The 11,371-nt window shown below is 39.1% G+C and overlaps 1 protein-coding gene across 1 annotated transcript; it reads left to right on the top strand.

Moving 5' to 3' along the window:
- Positions 1-128: 128 nt before the first annotated feature.
- On the top strand, positions 129-6,912 carry LOC118278712 (32 kDa beta-galactoside-binding lectin-like). The gene is made up of 9 exons (XM_050703757.1): positions 129-362; positions 879-967; positions 2,078-2,285; positions 2,673-2,813; positions 3,436-3,524; positions 4,096-4,303; positions 4,902-5,024; positions 5,995-6,025; positions 6,662-6,912. Exons 1-8 carry the CDS (start codon positions 342-344, stop codon positions 6,010-6,012), a joined length of 897 nt encoding a protein of 298 aa, XP_050559714.1. The 5' UTR covers positions 129-341; the 3' UTR covers positions 6,013-6,025; positions 6,662-6,912.
- The last annotated feature ends 4,459 nt before the right edge of the window (positions 6,913-11,371 follow it).

Raw genomic sequence — 11,371 nt, 5'->3', positions numbered from 1 at the left:
AAAACACGGCCCTGCCCAATAACATTTCTCATTATTTGCAAATCTCCTATTTTCAAATTTACGGTTAGTACATGTTATGTACCTTCAGAGCCTACTAGATGCTGCGTAAAATTTTAGCTTCAGTCCAGGAAGTGTGTCATTTATGTGTTGGGATTTTCAAATTGTGCGTGTAACCAGTACAATGCCTTTATAATTTCTACAGCTGCTACCAATCTTGGACTTCTATTACCCATTAAACATTGCAATAATCTTCCTATATTTGCCCTCAAACCTCTTATTTTATATTTTCTAATCTTGTTTGCCAAATAATTTGCGTGTTAAAGAAATAAAATCAAGTTAAAATGGCTACCATTATCAAACCGGTGAGTGAATTTTACATTATTCTAGTTTAATACAAGAGATTATCTATCATTAGAACTTAAGACGGGATATTTTCCATGTTTATTTATTTTGATGAGATCACGGATAAACTGATTATATAAAAAAAGAGATTATGTGATAGAAAAATCTACGTCAACCGTCATTTTTTTATTGTATAGGGCGGTATACGAGCAGACGGATCATCTGATCGGAACACCAGAGGCGTTAGAAGTGCGTTGCCGGCCTTTTGGGGGTTAGGAATTTAAGTGTTGTTAGGGAATCGGGGATTGGGAACGGCTCTCTCACGAAAAGCTTTGACATATATTTTTTAAATTATATTTTTTTTATTGGGAGTTGATGGCTTTTTCAATTATTCTATTTCTTTGAAGGCACCTTTACCTTAAAAAAATGTATTAACCGACTTAAGAAAGGGAGGTTGAAGTGGGTTTTTTCGACGTAGTTTATTGAAAATTAAATAAACTATGGATTTGTTCAAATTGTTTTTCTTTCTCTTTCAGAAAATTCCTGGTGCGTTCCCGATTCCTTGCGGCGTTGCCCCCGGCACCTGCATCCTAGTGAGGGGCATGGTCCCACCCTGCGCGAAGAGGTAAATGCCATCAGAAACATCCTGTAAAAAAGCCCAAGTCTCACACCTCAGTTTTCCTACCAAAAGTTGTGAGATCCATGTAATACCAAGTCGGTTATTTTATTAAGTCCATTGATCGACTTGGCCACCGCACGCAATCATGCAATAGACCATCGTAATTCGGAATCATGAAATAGACTAAACAATATAATACGAGAAATGTCAACGAAAGTAGGCGTGTTTTCATTAACCGAGTACCTTCTTCGAGTTCCAAAGTGTAGATTCCTATGGAGAAGAACGAGCAAGAAACTCCATAGGTTACTCTTTTTCAATCAGATTCACAATACAATACTTGGTTACATTGTTTCGTTGGTTCAACTATGTGGGAATAAGTTCTGAGTTTTAATCTTTATTTATCTAATTTTTACCTTTATTTTTTCAAAGTCAAAGTCAAAATTAGAGCTAACTCATCCCGCTAGAGATGTAATGTGAGGACAACCCAAGCTGCACATGCATTGTCGTCTAATACAGGTAATTCAGGGCTCAGGAAAATGATTGTAGTTGCTCTTTTATTATTAATTCTAATTTCTCCCTATTTAATAATATATCACATTTATTACTTTTAACATTTGGCAAAACAAATCTAATACATTTTGTCTTTTTATCGTTTAACACTAAGTTATTGACTGTAAACCAATTTTGAACCTTCATTAGAGCATCATTTACGTCGTCATAATTGTTTGTTCGTCTATTTATTTTAAAAACTAGTGATGTGTCATCAGCAAAAAATACCATTTGAGGTTCATTTTTGAATAAATGGGGCAAATCATTTATATATGCCAGAAATAGGAATGGACCTAGTATCGATCCCTGAGGTACACCCATAGATACGCTAGCCCCATGTGAGTTTACTTTGTTTATTTGAACTTTAAGTTGCCTATCCTGAAGGTATGACTTCAATAGATTTAGCGATACCCCTCGAATGCCGTAGTGTTCCAGCTTCAGCAACAAAGTCCCATGCTCAACACAGTCAAATGCCTTCGAAAGGTCACAAAATATTCCGATAGCGTCCTGTGCTTCTTCCCACGAGGCGAAAACCCGTTTATCTTTGAACCACAAATTTGTCCAAAGGTTCGAGTTCAACTTGCAATGCGGTCCGAAGTTGTACCCTGGCGAGGACATCGCCTTCCACTTCAATCCTCGCTTTGCCGAGAAGCAGTTGGTCCGCAACCACTATGAATGCTCCAAGTGGGGGCCCGAGGAGGTCAGCAACAACTCACCCATCAAAGCAGGTGATTGCCTCGAAGCCCGCATATGCTGCACTTGTGACTCATACAAGGTAAGCTCCAAGATTACTTAGACACCACTGACAAACGGTGAAGGAAAACATCGTGAGGAAACCTGGGCTTATAATTTCTAATTATAAGTTTGAAATCGCCAACCCGCATTGAGCAAGCGTGGTGATTAATGCTCAAACCTTCTCCGTGTGAGAAGAGGCTTTTGGTCAGCAGTGGCCAGTTATCCTCTATTGAAGCTATTGCCTCATTTCAAATTGTTTGTCCATCCGTATGTATATAAAAATCAATTGCTATTCGTTAGTTTCGCTAAAACTCGAGAACGGTTGGACCGATTTGGCAAATTTTGGTCTTGAATTATTTGTGGAAGTCCAGGGAAGGTTTAATTAATATTTTTGCATTCAAAACTGATGTTCCCATGTTCCCACTAGGTGGAGGTAAATGGGAAGGTTGTCTGCGAATTCAAGCACCGCATTCCGCCTGGCAAGGTGACACACATTGGCATCGAGGGTAACATCATAGTAGACAAGATCGACTTCAATGGAGGCAAACCGCCAGAGGAGCCCAAACTGGTACGCAAATCAATGAGGTTTTATTTAACTTGTAATGTATGGTATAAGTCGGTAAACGAGCAGACGAATCACCTGATGGTAAGCAATCGCCGCCGCCCATGGACACTTGAAACACCAGAAGCGTTACAAGGGCGTTGTCGTTGCCCTTTTAGGGGTTAGGTTATTGAGGGGATTGGGATGATTGGGAAGGATAACTGGGCCTCCGGTAACCTCACTCATACAACGAAACACAACGCAAGCGTTTCTTGACGTCGGTTTTTGGTGAGGCCGTGGTATCACTCGAGCCAGCCCAGCAGTGCCGAAGCATGGCTCTCCTACATTTGTGTGAGTGTAGTGGAATCTTACAACTAGATTTCGAAGCAGCTACCTTCAACCGATTGAGCTAAAATGTTGTATACACCTTTGGTTTGCATGACCATAAATGCTTAGTACAAAAAGCTTACCATACTCGAGCTGCGCATCTTCCTCGCGCAGCTACATAGCTTAGTGTCAGTGGAAATAGTCACATAGTTTCACAGCTTAGCTATTACATCTTCGTAGTATAGCTACATAGCACATCTCTGGTGTAAAAGTGTGTTGCCGGCCTCTGGGATATTTGGATCACATTTTTTTATCTTTACAGCCAATCCCTGTTATAATCCCTATTACAAACGGTATGTGCCCTGGCCGCAGGATCAGAATCAATGGAAAGACCCCTCCTGGGGCTAAAAGGTGAGTCCACAGTCATATTGAACCTTCAGGTATGGTAAATGGGCCGCTAGAAAGCGCCAAAAATTACCGCGGCTCTGGCTCGAAGCAGGATCTGGAAGTTATTTTTGTTTGGGTCTTTAGTAATTGTAATGTCACCCCCTTCCTGACAACAGATCGATCTGATATTTGGTACACACTCTTAATCTTGATGACCATACAATATAATGTAATCCTTTCCATCATCGAACCACAAGATAATCAGCGAGGCGTCACCGTTTCATGGTAGATATCCCACCCACTCGCACGAAGCGCTTCGCTTCAAGCTTCCTTGTGCGAACTGCTAGGGAGTGGAATTCCTTGCCGGAGTCTGTGTTTCCTGATGGGTGTCTTCAAAGCCCGAGTGAATAGGTTGCTTATGGGCAGACGTGCTCCATCGTAGGCCGCATCATCACTTACCATCAGGCGAGATAGCGGCCAAACGTCGACCCATTAAATGTAAAAAATTGTTTCCACAACTACCTCCATTATGGATATCAAACGGAAGGGCTTGATGGTAGAATAGAGCTCATTGAAACCGTTTAACTGCCTCCAGGTTCCATGTAGACGTCCAATGTGGTCCGAAAGTGAATGCTAAAGAAGACATAGCCTTCCATTTCCATGTTCACTTTGCGGACAACAAAGTGGTTCGCAACCACTTCGCTGCTTCGAAATGGGGGAAAGACGAGAGTGATGGAGGCATGCCGTTTAAAATTGGGGACTATTTCGAAATATTCATACATTGTTACCAAGATATTTACCGGGTATGTTAACTACATGGCTTTTATTTAATCTTTAACATATAAAAGTTTCTTAAACCCGATAATGCTGAAGAGCTTGTTGCTTGCTCTGGCTTTTTTATGGAACACGCCAGTAAACTAGCAGACGTATCACCTGATGGTAAGCAATCGCCGCCGCCCATTGACACTTGAAACAACAGAGGCGTTACAAGTGCGTTACCGGCATTTTGGGTGGTTAGGAATTTAACCTCGTCGGTTTTCTGCTCGGCCGTGGTATCACTCCGGTCGAGCCGGCCCATTAGATTTTTGTTTTTTTTTTTTCGTTTTTTTGTTTTTTTTTTTTTAAACGTTGCCCCACATTAGGATTTTCTCCTGTGTCGTGTGTGCGTTTACAAACATACAAGTTCACATGCACATGACACCCAGACCCGAAACAACAATCTGTGGATCACACAAAGAGTTGCTCCGTGCGGGAATCGAACCCGCTACCCGTTACGCGGTAGCCAGTTGCCCAGCCACCGCACCAACCGTGCAGTCATAATAATTAGTGCCGAAGCATGGCTCTCCCACACTTAAAAATGACGTCATCATCCCTATTCTAATGTATCCAAACCCCCCCTAGGTGAGGGTGAATGGGAATCGTTTCTGCGACTTCATCCACCGCATCTCTTGTGACAAAGCGACCCACGTGGTGGTGGACGGAGACTGCGAGGTGTCCCAGATCACCTTCGATCCCTGTGATGAGGTAAGTGTGTAAGTTGAGGCATTTTATCCCCGAAGGGGTAGGCAGAGGTGCACATTACGTGTACGGTACGGGTTGAGTGTTAGAAATCAAACACGACGAATGCTGAGAATACACTGGTTTATTAATCTAAAGACATTGGATTATATAGGATTATGATTACATACAAGTACATAGTATAGTGGGGACCTCACAACGGCACGTAATGCCGCTATACAATGTACACCCACTTTTTACCATTTTGTGTTATAAGTCCCATATAATAGGGGGTGTACCTATTGCCATATACTGGACACAATCCCAGACTCCGTGCTACCACTGAGAAATTTTCGAAAAACCGAAAAAATGCCAGTAATATTGCCCGACCCGGGAATTGAACCCGAGACCCCATGTCCGGCAGTCGCACTGGCGACCACTCGACCAACGAGGCAGCCAAATCAAATCATTTATTTATAAAACCACTAGCAAACCCGGCGAACTCCGTTTCGCCACCAATGATTTTCCTAGTTTTCCTGCTTTTCTCTTGAATTTTTTCCTGAATTTTCAAACTACTTTTGGCTACAAACCTTACAGAGCCCGAGACCTTTCCAACGAATGCAAACCGTGGAAATCGGTTCGTGCGTTCTGGAGTTATAGCGTCAGGAAGGAAAACCCGACTTATTTTTATATAATAGAATAAAACGTCTGCGTCTTTGGTCGAGTGGTTTCAAGTGCGACAGACGTGCAAGGGGTCTCGAATTCAATTCCCGGGTAGGGCAAAGTATTACTAGATTTTCATTGAAAATTTGTCACTTTGTCAGTAGTAGCACGGAGTCATTATATGGTAATAGGCTCACCCCCTATTACATGGGACTTTAACACAAATGGTGAAAAGTGGGTGTACATTGTATAGCGGCATTAAGTACCGTGATGTGCACCTCTGCCTACCCCTCCAATGAAAGGTTTATATAATATTAAAATTGTCATGTTTCAGTCCGCGCCGCCCTGCTAACGAGGAGCCCAAGGTAAGCCAATCTATATCTTTATCTAATAAGCCGGTAAACGAGCAGACGGATCATCTGATGGTAAGCAATCGCCGCCGCCCATGGACACTTGAAACACCAGAGGCGTTACAAGTGCGTTGCCGGCTTTTTGGGGGTTAGGTATTAAAGGGTTGTTGGGGAATCAGGGATTGGGAAGATTGGGAAGGGGGGTAATTGAAATTTCTTGTTAATTTTCTGCTCGGCCGTGGTATCACTCCGGTCGAGCCGACCCAGCAGTGCCGAAGCATGGCTCTCCCACACTTAGCTAGTAAGAATAGGATAGATGACTAATTTCGATTTTAATGTTCGTCTTGTAGATTATTTTAAAACTTTAGACACGTATTTTTTCGGAAACAGATACTTTCGAAGATATATCGATTTGTAATATCGCGTGACCTCACTTCTAGGTACGTTTTATACGTAGAAATGACGTATGTGCTCCCACTCCTAAACTTTGATTCGTTTTATCCTAAGTATTGTAGTCTTAAATGACATAATAAAAAAAGTACGTGTCTAATATTGTTTCATTACCTAACTGACGGACTAAATAGATTTCTTAATTTTCTTACCCCGTCATCATCCGTATTTAAAGTAACAATAGACCGTTTTGTCTTACAGATCCCTATACAACACAGAAGAGATGCTGGCAATCTGCTTTACACATAATAATTACAATATTACATTATTACATAACTCCCGCAGTCCCACTCTATTCTACCAACAGCCTATAAGTGTCCACTGCTGACCAAAGCCTCTCACACGGAGAAGGTTTGAGCATTGATCACCACGCTTGCTCAATGCGGGTTGGCGATTTCAAACTTATAATTGGAAATTATCTGTTTATGTTATTAAAAATATTTTATGTTTCATTAAGAGTTTTATTTCATTATTCATTCTGTTTCCCGTGATTAGTGCGGAGCAAGGAATGGCGGGTTCGATTCCCGCATGAGAAAACTGCATCGTCACGCCTTTTATCCCCTAGGGGGAAGTTGGAGGTGCACATTACGGCACGTAATGCCGCTATACAATGTACACCCACTTTTCACCATTTGTGTTATAAGTCCCATGTAATAGGGGATGAGCCTATTGCCATATACTGGGCACAATTCCAGAGTACCTACGTGCTACTACTGCTACTGGGCACAATTCCAAAGTACGTGCTACTACTGGGCACAATTCCAGACTCCGTGCTACTACTGAGAAATTTTCGAAAATCCGAAAAATTCACCTGATGGTAAGCAATCGCCGCCGCCCATGGACACCTGTAACACTAGAGAAGTTACTAGTACTTTCCCGACAAGCGTAGCGGTGCTACGCCGTAGTAGTGCTACGACGTGGCACATGCTACTACGAAGAGGGATCATGCTACGCGGTTTCAGTCGCTGCTCGGCTCCTATTGATGGTAGCGTGATGTTTTATAGCCTTTCTCGATAAATGGACTATCCAATACAAACAATTATTCAACTCGAACCAGGAAAATAGTGCGTTCAAACAAACTCATAAGCATTATATAAGGTGACTGGTAATTAGTGAACGACATTCAAAGACGTGATTGTACTCATGATTACAAACAACTTTCCTAAAGAAAGTTTTTTTGTATACTCGTAAGATAGGCAGAGGTGCACATTACGGCACGTGATGCCGCTATACAATGTACATCCACTTTTCACCATTTGTGTTATATAAGTCCTATGTGGCAATCGTACCCGAGACCCCTTGTACGGCAGTCGCACTTGGGACCACTCAACCAACGAATAAAATAAAACACTGAAATAATTGTATTTACACATTTATTTTACATAATAACACATATTATACATGGTGTCCAAGCCACACAAGTGTATCACCCTGTATACAGCATGTTTTGAAACCACTGTCCGGCCCTTAAAATATTTTATACCATCAAAAACATCCTGTAAAAAAGCCCAAGTCTCGCACCCCAGTTTTTTTACTGTAAAATGTTGTGAGATCCATGTAATACCGAGTCGTTTATTTTATTTAGTCCTTATTTAAAGGACCTTTTGTCTTGAGTTATTATTTAAATTAGATAAAACGAATCAAATTTTAGTAGTGGGAGCAAATACGTCATTTCTCCGTATAAAATGTACCTAGAAGTGACGCCATGTGATATTTCAAATCGATATAATTATGTTCGAAAGTATTAGTTTCCGTAAGAAAATAAAAAATACGTGTCTAATGTTTTAAAATAATCTACAAGACGGACATTAAAATAGATATTAGTCATCTACCGTATTGAATTCAGTGGCCGTACAGTGGTTTCAAAATATGTTGTATAAATCTATATAACATATAATATAACAATATTAAACTCTTATCATATAATATAAATATAATAATACTTTTTATCACATCAACAGTTATTTAAAGATTCTTCATTTTATTCTACATATATGTTTGTATAATTTCTTATACAGTATACAATGTGATAGGACTTCTAACCCGTTAAGGTTGAGTACTACATCTAATTTTATCGACAAAAAAATATATGGGGAGTTGAAAATATTGAAAAATAGGTAAAAATAATTCAGAAATTATTTTTTTTTCTCACCAAAATATTATCAAACATATGAAAAGAGTAATGAATTAGTTAGCCAAGGTTATTAGCTACCGTTTGTCGTTTTTTTTTGTTTCTACGACGCATACAACCTTTGATATCACATAAAGTAAAAAAATATATTAAAATAGCCATAATTTTTAGGGGGTTCAACACCCCATATTATTTTTTTGTCGATAAAATTAGATGTAGTACTCAGCCTTAACGGGTTAGAAGTCTCACCCCTATCACATTGTATAATCAGCCCATTCATTGAGTATACAGGTAAGAAAATAAATATATATTCAGTACAGAGACAGTAGCTATTGTTATGCTAAATTGTACGCTTTGTAACGAAGCCATATCTTTTGTAACTCAGTCTCTAGACAACCAATGGCTTCTTTTACATTTAATAGGTCCACGTTTGGCCGCTATCTCACCTGATGGTAAGTGATGATGCGGCCTACGATGGAGCACGTCTGTCCATAAGCAACCTATTCACTCGGGCTTTGAAGACACCCAGGTTATACCCATCAGGAAACACAGACTCCGGCAAGGAGTTCCACTCCCTAGCAGTTCGCACAAGGAAGCTTGAAGCGAAGCGCTTCGTGCGAGTGGGTGGGATATCTACCATGAATCGGTGACGCCTCACCTATTGTCTTGTGGTTTGATGATGGAAAGGACTAGGAGGAATCAAGTTGTGCAGTTCCCCCGCACACTCTCCGAAATGTATCCGGTAAAAACACGGAAAAGCTTGCAACCTTGCGCCTGTGTTCAAGGTTACTGCCTCTGTACTGAATCTATCTTTATTTTATTAAGCATGGCTTGAAACTAGTCGACTTCCTCGTCAAACAGTTACGTGAGTAAACCGATAACATAATAATTAATTTAGTATGTCTCACGAAAGTTATAATTAAACGATTTTGTTCCAAAAACAATTGCTAAGGACTGGGTTAAGTAACCATTAAATGACTCTGAGGACGGCATGGTTAACAATGTTTTTAAATACCACCACCATGATTATTTTTAAATTAAATTATTATTAAATATAAAATAATTTAATATAATGCCTCCTCGGATTGACTAAAATATAATATTATAGTGAACAATAAGTTCAAATTGATGTACAAAGCCACTCTTTACGCGAAGGGGTAGGCAGAGGTGACACACAATGTAACACCCACTTTTCACCAGTTATGTTATAAGTCCCTTATAATAGGGGGTGAATTTATTGCCAGCCAAAACTCTAGACTACTAAAACAAACAAGACAATAATTTTTATTTACTATTGTAATCTTCAAACACAACACTACCTCCCATTAAAGCCGTGGCAGATACTTTTAGAACACGTTATACAACGTGTAACAAAATACCCATATACATCAAGAAGCGCTGATGAATACAAGTTGAATAGAATCTCTACACAAAGTTTCAGCTTAAAATACGTTTAAAAAAAATTAGTACCAAATACTTGGTGTCGCAATGTTCTTGATTTTAAATCATCATACAAACGTGTCACAACACTACAGGGGTCACTCGCTAATTACGAACCATTCCTTCTGTAAATCTGATCGCCTAGTACCAGTACCTAAATAATTTTAATTCGCATGAAAAAAAAATTGGAAAAATCCATAACTTCGTTCCATGAAAACATAAGTTTAAAAAACCCTTCCCGTATCGTTTGTTATGTTATCTAGAAACCGTGCACTTGATATGTATACCCCCTTTTTGTTACACGTTGTATATATGTAGCTGATTTATTTATATAATTATAGCTAATTTATTAAATCTACGTATATAAGGCAACTTTTTAATGATTTCGAGATATAACTCGAGACGGGTTAAAATACAAGCTAACATTATTTAAAAACCACTGATAAACGGTAAAGGAAAACATCCAAACCTGGGCTTATAATTTCTAATTATAATTTTGAAATCGCTTCGCATTGAACAAGCGTGGTGATTAATGCTCAATCCTCCGTGTCAGAAGAGGTGTTTGGTCAGCAGTGAACACTTATACAGTGTGATAGGGGTGGGACTTCTAACCCGTTAAGGCTGAGTACTACATCTAATTTTATCGACAAAAAAAATTATACGGGGGTTGAACCCCTAATTGAAAATATTGAAAAATTGTGATTTTTTTGGTAAAAATTATTCACAAATGATTTTTTTTCTCACCAAAACATTATCAAATATATGAAAAAAGTAATGAATTAGTTAGCGAGGTTTATTAGCTACCGTTTGTCGTTTTTTTTTGTTTCTACGACGCATACAATCTTTGATATCAATAAAAGTAAAAAAAATTTAAAATAGCCATTATTTTTAGGGGGAGGGAATTCGACCCCTTCGACCCCCGACTTTTGTCGATAAAATTAGATGTAGAACTCAGCCTTAACGGGTTAGAAGTCTCACACCTATCACATTGTATATGACATTGATATAATACATACGTATAAACATAATTTTCCCTACTTTTATACAATTCTGTATTATTATTTATAATGATAGGGCGACTCAGTGCAGGTAGGCTTATATGATTTTAAAATTAAAAAACATATGTACTCTCTAATAATCTAATTGCATTTACAGTTATATGCAATCTACAATCTATATAAGGTATTCTTGAAGTATCTAAAAGGATTTAATGGGAGGTAGTGTTGTGTTTGAAGATTACAATAGTGAAGAAATTTCGTACCCTGGACTAGTTAATTCAATTTGAGAACATAAAGAAGTTAAATAAACATTAACTCTACTCTGCATAAAGTGGTTCACAA

This window comes from Spodoptera frugiperda, chromosome 24 (genome assembly GCF_023101765.2).
Source record: "Spodoptera frugiperda isolate SF20-4 chromosome 24, AGI-APGP_CSIRO_Sfru_2.0, whole genome shotgun sequence".
Lineage (NCBI taxonomy): Eukaryota > Metazoa > Arthropoda > Insecta > Lepidoptera > Noctuidae > Spodoptera > Spodoptera frugiperda.
Note: the sequence above shows the minus strand (reverse complement) of the source record. Positions and strands in the feature narration are given on the sequence as shown.